Source organism: Mustela lutreola, chromosome 6 (assembly GCF_030435805.1).
Source record: "Mustela lutreola isolate mMusLut2 chromosome 6, mMusLut2.pri, whole genome shotgun sequence".
NCBI lineage: Eukaryota > Metazoa > Chordata > Mammalia > Carnivora > Mustelidae > Mustela > Mustela lutreola.
Genome location: NC_081295.1, coordinates 42,813,822 through 42,830,632, shown reverse-complemented (window position 1 = coordinate 42,830,632; position 16,811 = coordinate 42,813,822). Strand labels below are relative to the sequence as shown.

The 16,811-nt window shown below is 38.2% G+C and overlaps 1 protein-coding gene across 2 annotated transcripts in view; it reads right to left on the bottom strand.

Moving 5' to 3' along the window:
• The window catches only part of RARS2 (arginyl-tRNA synthetase 2, mitochondrial), a 61,993-nt gene that overhangs the window by 3,031 nt on the left and 42,151 nt on the right, over nt 1-16,811 (bottom strand). For both annotated transcript variants that reach the window (XM_059177124.1, XM_059177125.1), the window contains 10 exons: nt 11,945-12,103; nt 10,685-10,791; nt 9,227-9,322; nt 5,739-5,799; nt 3,903-3,979; nt 3,303-3,427; nt 2,678-2,745; nt 2,486-2,595; nt 2,029-2,124; nt 825-899 (listed from right to left, as the gene is read on the bottom strand). In XM_059177124.1, coding sequence (XP_059033107.1) covers nt 825-899; nt 2,029-2,124; nt 2,486-2,595; nt 2,678-2,745; nt 3,303-3,427; nt 3,903-3,979; nt 5,739-5,799; nt 9,227-9,322; nt 10,685-10,791; nt 11,945-12,103 — 974 coding nt within the window. The remainder of the gene's footprint in view (nt 1-824; nt 900-2,028; nt 2,125-2,485; nt 2,596-2,677; nt 2,746-3,302; nt 3,428-3,902; nt 3,980-5,738; nt 5,800-9,226; nt 9,323-10,684; nt 10,792-11,944; nt 12,104-16,811) is intronic.

The window sequence follows — 16,811 nt, the reverse complement described above, 5'->3', positions numbered from 1 at the left end:
TCTTTATTTCTCTGTGACTATGAAGTTTAAAGGAAAAAAAAATATTTAAATCTGGGGAAGACAGGTAAAAAGGATAATCAAGAAAACAGTACCAATAAATCGGATTTCAGTAAATCTTGAGTAAAAGCAAGTATTTCCTTAAATAGGTTTATGGAAAGATACAAACATTGCTCTAGAAAATACCTTATAGTCAGAGCTTCTAAAACAGCTAGTATGAAATTCCTATTAAACTGATTTGCCCTCCAATTCATCCTTTACCCTTCTAGCTCACCAACTTTTCTGAGTGTCTATTCAAAATCTTTTTATGGACTCCAATGCCCTGAAAATAAGCTGAAATGCCTTAATACATGCAAAAAGGTCTTTATACACTCATTTCTCATCCCTCCCAGGACCATGCGTCTAGTTCCATTAATGTAGCATGAGCAAATCTGGGTTTTTTCTTTCTTTTCTGCCACCTTGCTTCTCCTGATTAATACTGACACCTCTTCTCTGAGAAGCCCCTTCTCCTCCATCAAGGCTGCACTGAGTGCCCGAACATAGTCTCTTAGGTCCACTCTATCCTAACACATATGTGCTGTTATGTAACGACCTGTGACAAAGCTGTTGGTTCCACCAGACTGTAGTGACTGCACCTTGTATCACTGAATGAATAAATATTAACTGCTGATTTGCAAAGATGAAGCAAGAATTCCTGTAACTTAAGGCATTTCACTTTTTAGGCCAAGAGGTTTGTTTATAGGAAAACTTTAGAAGAAAGAAAGGTCCTTTGTCAGATCAGGTCTCCCATGTCTTCAATACCTGAAAACAGCAAGGTTATGAAGTACCTTAGAGTTAGAAGATAACTGACAATGTGCCTGGGTTGAAGGTCCTGAGATGATCTATAAAGCACCTCGTCGAACCTAAAAGAAACACAACAGGAGCAGTGAGCAAGGGAAGACTAAGACTACTAAGCTAAGATGTTAAGATCTTCAATGTAAGGTTGACTGGACATCAGTAAGAGAAGGTATGGGGTGCCTGGGTGTCTCAGTTGGTTGAGCATCTGACTCTTGGTTTTGGCTCAGGTCATGATCTTTGGGTGGTGAGATTGTGCCCTGTATCAGGTTCCGTGCCCAGCATGGAGCCTGTTTAAGTTTCTCTCTCTCTCCCTCTGCCCCTATATGTGCTCTTGCTCTTTCTAAAGGAAGAGTAGAAGGTATATGATAAAAGACCTTGCGTGCATTTGAAGTTAAAGGCACATCTTTCCTACAAATTCCTTGATGGCAGGTACTTTCTAAATCATTTTGTTATCTCTTGGGCCTAGCCTAGATCAATGACTCAGGCTATTAAATTGAATGTATAAAGCTTACAGCCATGTTAGGAACATAATCTAGAAACTAGCAAAACAGAGTCTACCTTCAATGCCAAGAAAACCAGGTTGGCTTATTTTCTAACAAATCAGTCAAATATGAGAAAACGGACCCCTCTGATCCCAGGAGGGAGCCGCTGACCACTGTGTAGCAATCAGAGAAAAGTGCCTTGCTAACTACGCATATCCTTTCCAGAGATTAGTATCTCCTGACAATTCTAGCTTCACCAACAATGCTTGTAAGAGCTCAAAGGTGTGATCTCTTGCTCAGTGTCGGGGCACCAAGTAGGTATCTATTTGAGACTGTGAATAGAAACCATGAGGCAGATGAGGAACTCAACAGTTTCATGGAAGCTGCATGCAGGAAGAGGTTTTCCTTCACTTGTCCAAGAGGGGAAGGAGAAGATGATCCTTCCCAAAACTAAAAGTTGATGCTTTTATCAGGTTTCCATTCTCATACCATGACCTAGAGGATGTCAGGCACCTGCAGTGATTCAGCAGTGATATTTTTAAGTCCCAACGACTGACCTTGATGGTGTCCTCCTTTGTCTTCCCTCAAAGGGCAAGTACTGGTGGCAGAGGGGCAGGAGCTAGCTACCGGCTTGTTCACGTCAGTGGTCAGCAAACCATCAACAGTTATTTCACTAAGCAGGTGCAGACTCAGTAAGACTAGAAAATCATACCTGAGAAGATGCTGGAGAATGGAAACAGACTGTGGCTCTTGTAAACAAGCCGTGTTGAAGTCATTTAGATAACCACATCCAAAAGTCTCTTCCAAACTGTTTTTAAAAGTTTAAAAACAACAAAGGATTAAACAAGTCATCCAAGGACACATAACTGCAAGTTTGTCACAATGCCTCAATTTTTCCTAACTCTGTTTCTCCTCCTGAAAATGGGAGCATATTCTCTGGCAGCGTTATTCTGAGTACTAAACAAGGCAACATACATAAAAGCACTTCTGACAGAGATGCTCAATAAGTATTTTAAAAACCAAACCTAACAGGTGGTCCACTATACTGCTAACTAGTTTTGGATGTGAGATACTGGAGAAGCCCAGCAAACAGGACCTTGAATCTTCGGAGCACACCAGCCCAGCCCCACCCTGGCAAGGCTCAGCATTTCCCAGCAGATGCCCCTCACCTGTGGAGGCGGGCATGCGTGTATTGCAGGAAGACGCCAGTGTCCCCACGACTTTGGAAAACACGATCCCAGCTGAACTGATAGTCAGATAAGAGTAAACCTCTGAAGTCCTAGAATGACAAGAATACATTTTTAGCGCTGGGGTTTGTTCTAGCAAACAAAAGGGTCTCACAGGAGGCAATCCTAACAAACCTGAATAATGAGTGCGGCGAGTCCAACCCTCTCTGCAGTCTCCTGTGGGTTCTCCAGTTCTCTGGTAGCTGGAACAGACAGAGGCAGCTATCTTTAACTTATACAGAACTGCAGAAAATCAGGGATTCTGATAAAATCTTCCAAAAATGTATGCTGCCAGTAAGAACAAACAGCTTCATGGTAGGCAATTTACTTTCCTAATTTAGGCTAATTTACCTTGGATAAAGGTAAGAAACACAAATTCACATTTCTCATAAATACCCCTTATGAGACATTAGATAAAGCTGGTACTTACTTTTCCAAGGTTAAACAAAGCCATGAGAACTTGTGACCTGTTTCCTATTACCTAACATGGGAATTTCACATAACCACCCCAAGAGTGGAATGACAAGGCTGAAGCTGCCCAGGAAAAGAGGCCTAGGGTCATATCAATTCAGATTATCGAACTGAATGACAAGTGGTAAGTCTAAAACCTCTGGCACCTCAAATTAGTGAAAGCTATTTTTGACAAGGTTAGGCAAAGTGAAGAGAGGGATGATGGTCAAAATAAACTGCATGGCATCAAAGTTCCACAAAACATCCAAGGGGCGTGTAAATTATGACCGCAACAATAAAGTAAATTCACTCTTAATAGAAGCCATGTTCTGTAGCATCCTCGATTGAATCTCATTTAGAACATCTTCCAGAAAAGTAACATTTCCTCTTCGAGTCTTCATTCCCTGCACCACTCCAAAGGGCACGTGCTGGCACCTGACATTGAAGAGAAAAGAACAGATGATCCAAGTGTATAATTACACACTTTCAGAGAGCAGTCCAAACTTCAATTCTCATACAAGGACTTCTCAAAATTAATAAATAGGATGCAATTTATCATATGCCACAAAAGATATTAAACACACAGCTTCATTTATAGAGATAATCACTAAGAGGTGATTAAATTACTAGTTGTCTTGGTGGATAAAAAGGAGGGATTAAGAATTTTGGAAATCAAGCCACTGAGAGTAGATGTCTAATAAAGATATTTATTAAATGTTTATAAGTTAGAAATGAATATAACCAGGACATAATTAATGTAAAAAACAAATCTGCTTCTACACTAATACCCTGAAATAAAGAAGTGAAATCTGAGTGATGACCTTCAACAACCTGGTATATTTTGGGACTTGGCTGACCTACAAATCCTTAACGATCGTGAGCAGACAGTTACAAACCATGCGGACATTACCTTTCTGCCCAGTCATATCCCATGATCTGCAGCATCTGGAACACTTGCTGAAAATGCTTTTTTTGCCCTTTATCTGTCTTGGGGAAAAAAAAAAATTAAGTGATAAGTTAACCTACAAAAAATAGGTGGGGAATAAATAAAAATATTTGAGTTTTGACACACTAGAGTCATTATCCACTGATGTATTTTAAGTAAGTACACAAAGAAGATGCCAGCAGCAGAGGGTCTAAGCTGAGTGCTCTACCTGAGAAGAAAGTAAGATCTGTACCACTTCACTGAATTAGGAGGAAAGATGAACTTTAATCTCGTGAGTATTGTATTTAAATTATTTCTCCTTCAGCTATCATGACCTTTATCCCCCAGAAGGATGAAGTTCAGCTCTAATAAGTTATTTAATGGCAACTTTTTTTCTTAAGGGAAAGGGAGGTGGCACCTGGAGAGGAAGGAAAGGGAAGAGACCACAGAGTAACCCCCAGCAATAAAAGAACAAACTACTGGTGCACACAACAGCCTGGGTGGGTCTCAAGGCATTTACTATGCTGAGTGAGAAGAGGCAATCTCAAGATTACCTACTGTGATTCTATTTATGTAACATTTTCATAGTGTCAACACTGTAGTGATGGAGAATAGAGCAATGGTTGCTAGGGGTTACGGCAGGGGGTAAAAGGCAATTATTAAGTGGTTGCCAAGAGGGAGCTTTTTTTTTTTTTTTTTAAAGATTTTATTTATTTATTTAACAGAGAGAGAGATCACAAGTAGGTAGAGAGGCAGGCAGAGAGAGGGAAGCAGGCTCCCCGCCGAGCAGAGAGCCCGATATGGGACTCGATCCCAGGACCCTGAGATCACGACCCGAGTTGAAGGCAGTGGCTTAACCCACTGAGCCACCCAGGCGCCCCAAGAGGGAGCTTATTTCATGATGGAACAGTTGACATAATTTCACAACCCCCAACCCCAACATATTAGGCCAACACACAATCACATGTAAAAATTGGTGGAATTTCTTTCTTTAAAAGATTTTATTTATTTATTTTAGAGTTGGGGAGAGAGAGTGTGCGCAAGTGGGGTGAGGGGCAAAGGGAAAAAGAGTGGGAAGAAAGCAGCAGAGCCTGATGTGGGACTCAATCTCAGGACCCTGAGACACGACCTGAGCCAAAATCAAGAGTCAGATGCTTAATTGACTGAGTCACCCAGGTGCCCCCAAACTGGTGGAATTTAACTAAGGTCTTTACCAATGTCAGTTTCCTGGTAAAGACAAAGTACTATGGTTTTAGAAGATACTATCTTTGGAGAAGGCTGGGTGAAGGGTCCACGGAAACTCTGTACTATTCTAAAACTCATGAGGCTTAAATATTTAAAATAAAAAGTTGGGGCACCTGGGTGGCTCAGTCCTTAAGTGTATGCCTTTGGCTCAGGTCATGATCCTGGAGTCCTGGGATTGAGCTGTGATTGAGGCTCCCTGCTCAGGTGAAGCCTGCTTCTCCCTCTCCCACTCCCCCTGCTTGTGTCCCTCTTTCGCTGTGTCTGTCAAATAAATAAATAAAATCTTTAAAAAATAAAGTTACTTTTTAAAAAGTACATTATGGTAACCTGTACATATTCATCTCATATAACCATTTTCCTGATTTGGGTAATTTTTTTTTTAATCATGAAGCAATGTGAATGTTTTCATTTTTGTTTTTAACATAATGGTTTCCTTAAATAAACTTAACACTGAATTCCTTTTATATTTTGACAAACTTATTTTCCAAAGTTTTTCAACATGGTATATAATTTCCATCTTTGCAGTTTTCATGAGGTAGACATCATAATCTTTTGTTTTTTATTGTGATTACTTACCACATAAATCATTGCATCAAAATTGTACTTGTCCATTCGATCTATAGCAGCAGCAAGATCTCTGAAAAAAAAATGGTCATAGATTAAGAGTTACTAAGCAGATCTGGGTAAAAATTTGCTTTACCTATTTAATATCAATGAGGCTTTTCTAATTAAGAAGTCCTACTATCCCATGCCTAAGGTGTATGACCCATGAATACATAATCCCAATACATACTTTGATATAAAGTAATAGTAAAAATAGCTTGGGGAAAAGCAATAATAATAAAAATACTGTGGAAAGATTAAAAAATAAATAAATAAATACAAGCTCTGGGAGTGGTAGTACTAACTAAAATAATTCCAGGCAAAAGTATCTGTAGGTAAATGCTTAATGATTTGTTAATTAAGCCTCTATTGGAAAGAATTACCTAAATGTCACTTTTCTGCAGTACACTTTTTAAAAAAAATTCTATTTATTTATTCATGAGAAACAGAGAGAGATAGAGAGAGAGACAGAGAGAGGTAGAGCCAGAGGGAGAAGCAGTCTCCCCAAGGAGCAGAGAGCCCGATGCAGGGCTTGATCCCAGGACCCTAGGATCATGATCTGAGCTGAAGGCAGATGCTTAACCATCTGAGCCACCTAGGTGCCCTGCAGCAAAACTTTTTTTTTTTTTAAGAAAAAAATTTTTTTAAGGTTTTATTTATTCATTTAACAGAGAGGGAGAGTACAAGCAGGGAGAGCAGCAGGCAGAGTGGGAAGGAGAAGCAAGCTCTCTCCTGAGCCAGGAGCCAGATGTGGGACTCGATTCCAGGACCCTAGGATCACAACCTGAGCCGAAGGCAGCCACTCAATAAACTGAACCACCCAGGCGTCCCTGCAGTACACTTTATTAAAGAACATATTCAAGGGATGCCTGGGTGGTTCACTCGTTAAGTGTCTGCCTTCGGCTCAGGTCATGATCCTAGCCAGAGTCCTGAGATCATCTCTGCTCTGCTGGAAGCCTGCTCTGTCTCTCCCACTCCCCCTGCCTGTGATCCCTCTCTCGCTATGCCTCTCTCTGTCAAATTAAGAAATAAAATCTTTTTAAAAAAGAACATATTCAGAACACAAATAATGTGGCAACTACACTGCTATCTTTTAGCTACTCTTCTATTAATACTATCAAGGACTTTCAAGGTCTCCAATCAGTCATAAGCAATACCTTCTAAAGCAATGCGGAAGACCATAAAGTCCTTTGACAAAAACTCAATCTAAGTATGAAAGACTCAGTTTGCATCTAGTATGAAATAATGAAAAAACAAGCCATAAACTATGAAATTCCAAGTTGATTATGAGAATACTGAAATTTAAAATGAAAACTATTTTTGGTTAACAATATAACATTGGGAAGACTTAAAAAGTTCTCACATCTTTTGAAATGTTGGGGATCATCAAAATGTCTTTAGTTCCCACCTTGTAATCCTGATATAACATAGAGCAATGCCTTAGCAACAGAGACAAAAACTGGCTGTTGAGGAACAACAAAATCTTACTTTTTTTAAAAAGATTTATTTATTTATTTTGAGAGAGAGCGCACGTGCAAGCAGCACGTGGGTGGGCAGAAAGACTGGGAGTGTATCTCTTGAGAAGACTCTGCACTGACTGCAGAGCCAGTTCAGGACTCAGTCTCACAACCCTGAGATCACAACCTGAGCCAAAACCAAGAGTCAAATGCTTAACTGACTGTGCCACCCAGGCACCCCCAAATCTTATTCTTTTTACATATAAAGCACATACATGCATGCAATACCACAGATATATAGGGTATCTGTAATAAAATTTCATGAGGTGGGGAAGTAGGAAAATTGGCTAAAACAGCTCCTGAGAGCAGGGCTATAATGAAAAAAAGGAAAAAAAGGTTGTGAAACACCAGTATATATTATCTCCCAGATGAAATCACAAATATATACCCCAATTGGATTTTTGGTTTGAGCCAAGGAAAAAACAAGGAGAAGCCTTTTTGATCCAATGAAATAAAAAAAAAGAGAATACATGAAAAAGCTTTAAGCTGAGTCTGTAGAACCTGAATTTTAAAGCAGGAAGGAATGCCAGGTCATTTCGTTCAAACCTCTTATTAAAAAGTAGGAACCCATGGCTCAGGGAGGGTAAGTGGTAGTTGTGATATTAGAACAAAACTCCAGATCTCCAGACTCATCCCGAGCTCTTGTCAATATTCTCCCGCACTTCTTTCTGTTCTAACAAACTCCTCTAATTCACATCCACATATATAGTTGCATTCTATAAGAAACCCACTGGCAAGCACAGAAACTCAAGTTAGAGGTGAAAAATCAAACATTTCAACAAGTGGCAAAAAACACAATTATTTTCCCAAAGAAAAAAGACTGTATAGGTATTAAGATAAATACACAGAAAAATCTAGACCTAATGAAGGCTAGCCCCCAAAAGATAACTAAATCAGGACAGCTATAATCATTATGACATGGAGTGTCTCATCTGAGTGGAAACATTTCTTAAAGCCACTGCTCAAGGATTTCTTTAGGTAATCTGTCCAGCAATAAGTGGTTGGCACAAAATATTATTCTACTATTACTTTTTAATCTACAAAAAGAAATGTACTTCTTACATATACACGTTCTTCTTACTTCCTAACTCCCAACTGTATGGAACTGATAAAGGGAAATGTAAAAAAGTAACAGAAAGTAAGGGATCAGTTTTCTAAGGCAATCAGAGAGTTGTATAAAGCTGTCTAGAACAAATGACAGTAGTTAATAAGAGCAGGAGATATCATTTCTTTAACTATGCTGTGAAAGCAGGTTTATGATCCAGTATAAAACTCTAGCCTGGAAGACACCACAGCCTTCTGCCAGCAGAGCCTGAGTATGGCCATGCTGGCTTGTGTGCTTTTTTTGTGGTCCTATCTTCTTCCTATTGGCTTTGTCCCAGATATAAGTGTCCTTGATAAATCCAATCTTACTGATTAACAGAGACTGCTCCTTTCCACAGGGATCAGTCATCGAGAAAGAAGAAGAAGAAACAAAGGCAACATGGCCTACTTCTCCCGTGGCCTGTTTTACCACTGTCAGAATGAGGACTAATATTTAAGATGGCCTTGAGAGAGTGAGGACACCACTGAGCCACTATGACCACCTTCTAGTATACATTTCCTACCAATGTGCAACTAGAAAATATTTATAGTTAATTATGAGGTACCTCAGTTTTACAGTTTGTAGAACAATGTATTCAACTGTGGAAATCCTATGATGTCTAACTAATTGTAAATAGTTTCTTCAGTCACTTTCCTGATGGTATCAAAACTTTCCAGGAACTACAACTGGCAATAAATAGAAATCCAGTAAATATATTTTGAAGTGATGATAGCAAGAGATTTAGAAACCAGGATTTAATAACAACTTTGAGGATGAAATGATTATTTTAGCACTGATGCTACAATAAAGAACATGAAGTCATATGCATTCTGATGTTGAACTCCACGTTAGATACAAACCTGGTTGCGTAGAGAGAAGTCCCATCGCTCCGCATTACAGTACAGATTGAGGAGGGGTCACCATTCCCAGAAAGATCCACTATAGCTGTTCCTCGTCTAAAAATATGAAAACGTAACTCTGAAGAAACAATAAATTAAGACCTTTGAAAGTACAGTATCTATAACATTATCTTTGGCAAACCAGAAGCTACTTTTTATAACTTACGTAACAACAAGCAGTATAACCAACAATGAAGAAAAACAAGAAGGAATCTAACCATAAGTCTATTAGGATTGGGTAGGTACGATGTAGTTAATTTTTGGTTATCTTATCTTTCTAAACTCTATAGTTCTGGGTAGGGCACTTAGGTAAATCTTTAACATCCCCAGTTGAAAAATGAGATTTCAACTGCAGTTTAACCAAGAAACATATTCTTCTAATTCAAATTACAGGGTTTAAATATTGGGTTAATTTTTAACATGCCAAAAAATACTTGCATAATAAGCCACGGAATTTTGTTACTGTCATCCCTGTCTTATCAAAAATTAGAATCTGTATATGGCAATCTAAGAATCTGCCTTAACAGACATTACCCAGGGTGTTATGAACCACATCATCCATTACTTCCTCATAAAGATGATGAGACAAAGTACTCTTTGGTACTATGAAAAACTGGCACTTCTAAGCAACTGGTTTGCTTCTATATTACAGATGCCTGGGCTCCTATGACCAGTACTATTTCTTTGTGTTTGGCTGACAGGAAGCTCAAAGTTAAATTAGAAATTTCCTTCAGTAAGGAAACAGCATCCCAATATGTGTTATATGACATGCCATTATCATTCCTGATTCCCTATTAGTTTTTCTGCCCCTGCTTCCTGATTTCCTCATTTTACTCTCTCAAAAGTTTGTGTTCGGGGCGCCTGGGTGGCTCAGTGGGTTAAAGCCTCTGCCTTCAGCTCAGGTCATGATCCCAGGGTCCTGGAATCGAGCCCCACATCGGGCTCTCTGCTCAGCGGGGAGCCTGCTACCTCCTCTCTCTGAATGCCTCTCTGCCTACTTGTAATCTCTGTCAAATAAATAAATAAAATATTTTAAAAAAAAGTTTGTGTTCTACCTATTTAGATAAGGTGCCTTAAATCCATTCTGAACACAGTATGGTTTTTTTTTTTTTTTTTTTAAAACGCAGGGTTGAGTAAGTTCCTTTTTCCAGTTATATCATGATCACCTTGTGTGACAGTAGGCCAGTTGCTTGTACTTTCTGTGCTTCAGTTTCTGCACATGTGAAGAGCAGGTAACAGCTTTTCTTCCAGCCTACCAGGATTTTGTCATGGCAGCAGCAGACTATATGTAGAAAAGTACTTTGAACAGCAAAAAGCACTATAAAAAAATGCTAGGAAGGCTGCATGCCACATTCTATTGTCCTGAAAGACTATAACAATACCAATTTTTTTCAAAGAATAATAGTAACCCAACCATACACTGTTTTCTGTAGGAGTCCTTTACTGTCCAGCAACTTCAAGACTTCTTGAGATTTTTCACGATAAAACGATTCTCCAGAGTATTCATCAAAGTGTACTCCTAGACGCTAAAAGGGTTCAGAAACAAAAGGAAGTTACTTAAATGTCCTATTACCTTGCCCTCAGATAAAACGGGCTACTCTACAGTCTGTTACACAGATGGGGAAAATAAGAAATTAAATCAAGATCAGGTCACTCTCCTCCATCAAACCTTCTAATAACTCCTCCTACATCAGTCAAGTCCTCACAACAGTAATGGGCTATCTGATATGGCAGCTGCGAGGCCCATGTGGGTATTCAAATTAAATAAAATTGAAAATTTAGTCTCTTAATAACACTACTCACGCTTCAAGTGCCCGACAGCCACCCAAGGCTAGTGGCGTGCTGGACAGCACATCACAGAACATCTCCATCGCAGCAAGAAGCTAGATGGACAGCCCTGGAGAATGTCTCACACCATGCCCCACACTACAACCTCTCAAGCTCCTCTCCTTCTGCTCTTTACCCTGCTTCCTTACTCCAGCCATATAGGTTTCTTTAATGCAATTCTTTTCATTCCACCCACAGACAGCGTACTCGGCCTCCCCTTCCCTGCTTCATTTTTCTCCATAGCATCATTCCCACCTAACAGACTGAGTATGTTGCTGAATTCCCATTGTCTTTAATTTGGTTAATTTGCTGTCTCCATGCTGGACCGTAAAGTCCATGGCAGAAAGACTTGTATTTTCTCTATTCGCTGTTTATTTTTCCCACCCCCTAAAATGTTTATTAAATGCATCACATACAGCCCTAAGAAAGTGAAAGGGGAAAAAAAAACGATTAGGAAAAAGTGAGGGAATGAACAGAAGAGAGAAAAGAGAAGCCAGACTGAAACAAATACCAGAAGCCACCTGGTGTTTGCCTGTGAAGGTCACAGGATTTTTTTTTTTTTTTTTTTTTTTTTTTTGAGGTTCTAAATTCCAGCCCAAAGAACAGTATTTGAATCCCAATTTGCAACTGAATGACAAATCTAGTTTTAAAACACAAGCTTTAGAAGTAAGTTCATACAGCCCCCAGCTGGCTCAGGCAGTAGAGCAGATGGCTCTTGATCTTAGGGTCCTGAGTTCAAGCCCCATGTTGGCTGTGGAGCTTATTTCAAAAAAAAAGGAAGCAACTTCACTACTCGATAGTACCATCAAGAGCTGCACCCCATCACAGGAGAGCAGGAGAGCAGGGAGGCACCTTGTAAATCCGCACGTATTCTTCTACGCTGAGGTCCCGAAATTTCTGCCACAGCGCAAGTGCTTGCGTGTCACCCAGTTCTAATCGCTGGAAGAACTCATGTGCAGATTTTGCAATATTTTTATCATCTGCTGCCTCTTTATTAACTTGTACATAAACCTAAAAGCACAACAGTACATTAAATGAAGTACATTAGTCACTGTTACCTTCAATGGAAAAAAATAAAACACAGTCCTGAGAATTTTCATTTAAAGGTGGGGGGGGGGTGGGAGGTCAGGGTACCAGGTGGTGGGTATTATAGAGGGCACGGATTGCATGGAGCACTGGGTGTGGTGCAAAAATAATGAATACTGTTATGCTGAAAATAAATAAATGAAAAAAAAACCTGCAAAAAAACTAGAAAAAAAGTTAATATAAAATGTTTAAGCCCTTTATGAAGGAAGTTGTAAGACTTTCTTCAAGACATGAAAGACCTGAAAACAGGAGAGAAAGAATCCACTTCTGGATAAGGGCACGGATTGCATGGAGCACTGGGCGTGGTGCAAAAAATAACGAATACTGTTATGCTGGAAATAAAAAATAAATTTAAAAAAAAAGAAGAAAAAAAAATAAAGGTTAGCCAACTGCCCTCATCAGATTGTAACCTTTCTTTATTCTTTTGCCATGGTCCTTTACCGAACCCTACAGACCCCTTCTCAAAATGTTCCTAAATGCATAAAGTAAAATATATATGCTTATAAAGGAAATAATACACTGAAATAGTTATCTCATTATTATTTTTTTTAAATTGTGATGAAGTAATGGAAGAAAATGCTAATACATGATCAAAGTTAGGGAAAATAAAATGCATAATTTTTTTCTTCCCTTCCAAGTTCACAGATGCCTGGGTTAGTTAGATTAAGTTAGCATTTCTTCTTTTTTTAACAAAAAGTCAAATTATTATTGCTGCAACTTCTCTGAGAAAAGGTCAAGAAAGCAGAATGGTTCAATCTGGCTAAGACAAGGCCAAAGATTGGTCCAGCAGTTGTTTTAAGAAAGATTTTTAGAACTGTTCTCTAAATCTGCAAGAATAATAAAATAGGTGATCTAGTCAGACCTTTGGATAGTTGGCTTACTTATACTCCCACCTGGGCTCCTGAGAGCTGTGTGGACCACTTACTTCTGGAGTATTTTTGCATAATCTATCTTGGCTGGTTTAGTTCTGCCCCCACGCAATGACAGGAATGGAGTTGGACTGCTTATTAAGGGCTCTTCCAATTCTATGATTCTGGGTTCACAATTTAGTTAAAAGTATTCCAGTCTCCAAAATGCAAGTTTATAAATGATAATGAAACATCAACTTTGCACCTCAAGTAGGACTGAAGTTATACAACATACAGACTATAAAGATTTTACTTCTGGTGGCGCCTGGATGGCTCAGTTGGTTACGGATCCAACTCTTAATTTCGGCTCAGGTGGTAGTCTCAGGGTTGTCAGATGGAGCCCTGAATCGGGCTCTGTGCTAGGTATGGAGCCTGCTTAAGACTGTCTCTCCCCCTCCCTTCCTCTCTCTCTCCTCATCTCAAAAAAAAAAAAAAAAAAAAAAAAAAAAAAAAAGATTTTACTTACAGGATAAAACATGAATGACAAATTTACTCTCCTTATATTTTTTCCAGAAAGCTATTAAAGTAGCACAAAAATAATAAAAATTGGCAAATAAATTACCAAAGAAACATGAGGCATCTAAACTATTACAGTAATATCAAAATATCAATGGCAGATAAAATGATTTTATTGCTGGAGAGAACAATGGGACAACTGTAAGTGGTTTATATCCACAAGATACTAACAACAAAAGAACAGGAGATTAAATATTTATGTCAAGGTCAAATGCCTTACTTTTCATTAGATGGCTTGTGTTAACTACTGGAATGGCAGAGATGAATAAACAGTCTCTCCAAAAGTTAAAACTACCTCATTTTTTTTCCTCTTTAAAGCACCTTGTGCAGAAAGAGTTAATATATAGCAGACCTGAGACTGCTATCCTTAAAATGTCCTGTTCGCAAGGTTAGCCATTGGCTGGCATCTGGGAACTTGGATTTGGGAAATGTTCCCACCGGGCGGGTCACTGTGCTTAAACTATGAAAACAATACAGTTTATGCTAAACACTTGCTTTGCTTCTGGGAGTTTGGCATTTTAGAACATGCTAAGCAGAGGGTGCGTACATGATCAAACTCCAACAGAAACTTGGGGCACGGAGCATCTGATAAGCTTCCCTGGCAGACAACATTTCATGCATATTGTTGCAGTCTGTTGCAGGAGGACCTGCATGTATCCTATGTGACTCCACTAGGAAAAGACTCTCAGATGCTTGGACCTGGTTTCCAACAGACTTCACCACATGTGCCTCTCCCTTTACTGATGTTGCTTTGCAACCTTTTGCTGTAATAAATCATAGCTGTGAGTATAACTATATGTGGAGTCCTGTGAGTCCTCTTAATGAGTTACCATACTTGGTGGTGGTCTTAGGAGACCAGACACACATATCATAAGGAAATTAATTTCCATGTGCTCCCATGAAATAAGTCCAGAATAAGAACAGAAGATGATTTTGGCAAGGTGTGGAAAAACAGAGTCACTGTAAGACAGTGAACTGCAAAACTCTTGACTTTTGAATGACCTATCTACCTAGTGACACTGGTTCAACAGTTCAGCCTACAGGAACAAAGGCATACATAGGTCTCTATGATTTGTGGTTCAAAATCTCTCTCACACACCCACCCACCCACCACACACCTATGTTCATACACCATTTAAAAGCAAACATATATAAAATATCCTTATTTTCAGAAATGGCTTTTTTTCTTTTAAATCTAGGACTCTACACTCATAGCCAACATTTAAAAATCGAATATGCATGTGAACTACTGATAAAAGTATTTTTAGAAAAAAACTTTACCAGAGACTCTTCCCTTTCTTAAAACTTAAAATAGAAATCATTAAAATAAAATAAACAAAACCAAACCCTTACTTATACTTGAGGAATCTTGGCATTTCAGCAATTTGCAGTTATAAACCAAACATTACTGAAAATCAACTGACACTATCAAGCAGAACAATAGAAGAACCTTAATTAGCACTTAACAAGCTGCCTGTAAATGCACAATATAAAACTGTAATTATTAACATTCATCACCATTTTAGAAAGAAAATGCATTTTCCTTCACAAGATAAATTTAATACTACATATTTCTGAAATTACAGACAGTTTTAAATTTAGTTACCACAAGCTTTTCAGGCTTAGAATGTATGCATTAAAAAAAATGTATGTATTTTCATGATAGCTTCCTTTTGAGGCTAGGTCTAGACACCAAAGGAATAAAAAGGAAATTTCAAATAATAAGAATGTGGCTTAGGCAAAATGTTCTTGAGGATGGAAATAATATTTTAGTTACCAGAATGCAAAAATGAGTTCTATTTCCTTTACAGAATTAACTGTTTAAGACTAAAGGAATATTACCCTTTTCACTATTTCTAGATGCTGGTATTCCCAAAAAGCACATGACATTTTATTTCTAATTTAACTGATTAAGATAACTACAGTCAATTCTTGAGAAAATCTGTCCATATGTAAAGATATAAGTGCAAAAAATAAAATAGTATATAATATCCTTTAATCTCTTAAATTTGATTCCAGAATACCATTATCAACACAGTTTATTCCTTGGTACAGGGCTCTAACCCTAACCCTGATTATTTTTGTTTAAAACAAAGAATAACTGCTAAGAATGGTTAGCATTAATTAGACTCTAAACAGGTCTAAAGACACTGTTAACTGTGTATTTGTCCTCTACCTTAAAATGCATTTAATTTCTATCTCATTTTTTAGGAAAAAAAAAAATTCATGATTATAATTAAAACAAGCTCATTGTGGTTTAATGCTGCTTCTTGATGAGAAATTTCTTATAGAACTGTGTTAAAATAAATATTAAAGAAATTCAAACAAATAATAGTTATAATTTAAAAGATCAATATATCAGTTAATAATAAAATCAAAACTTGCTAGATTTAAAAAAATAACTTGAAGTGATTATCAAGTTTCTCCTTGTATGTCATTAGTATGTCTCCTTAGTATGTCATTACCAGTATATAATTAGCATTTTACTATCTATTAATCATCTTCTTTCAATATTTGGAATGTCTTATTTTTAGGACAACATGTCAAGGTCAAATGCCTTACTTTTAATTAGATGGCTTGTGTTAACTACTGGAATGGCAGAGATGAATAAACAGTCTCTCCAAAAGTTAAAACTACCTCATTTTATGATAAGATATCATAAAATCCAAGATATCTTATCATGGTATCTTATCCCTTTATCTTATGCCTTGATATCTTATCCCTTTATTCAAGGGTGATAACAATATCTTATCCCTTTATTCAAGGGTAATAACGATTAACTTCTTATGTTTATTAGGTAATAGTACACAGTATTACACATTTCTCATGCTGAAAAAAAAAAGGTTTTTGCACATTTCAATGAGGTGTGATAATTTCTGAGCTATTAACATGTACTCTGGCCTTGCTCAGTATTCCCATCCTTGTTCTAACACTCTCAGAGGACAAAGGACACTGTAGTAACCCTTAGAAGGGTAGGGTTTAGGGATAAAGGCTAGTAACTTTGGGGAAGATGGTCAAGAGCAATGGTAGAGCAGAAATGCTGCCAGGAAAGAGGAAAGGAGAATTGCCTAGATTGACGAGGGGATGGGAAAACATCCCCAGGGGAAGGAAAAAAAAAAAGCTGTTGCCCTCTGAGGGAAATGGTTTGCAGTACCCCCACACAGGGAGGCTGATCTCTAGGCCTATGGAACTGGGCCACAGCTAGGATC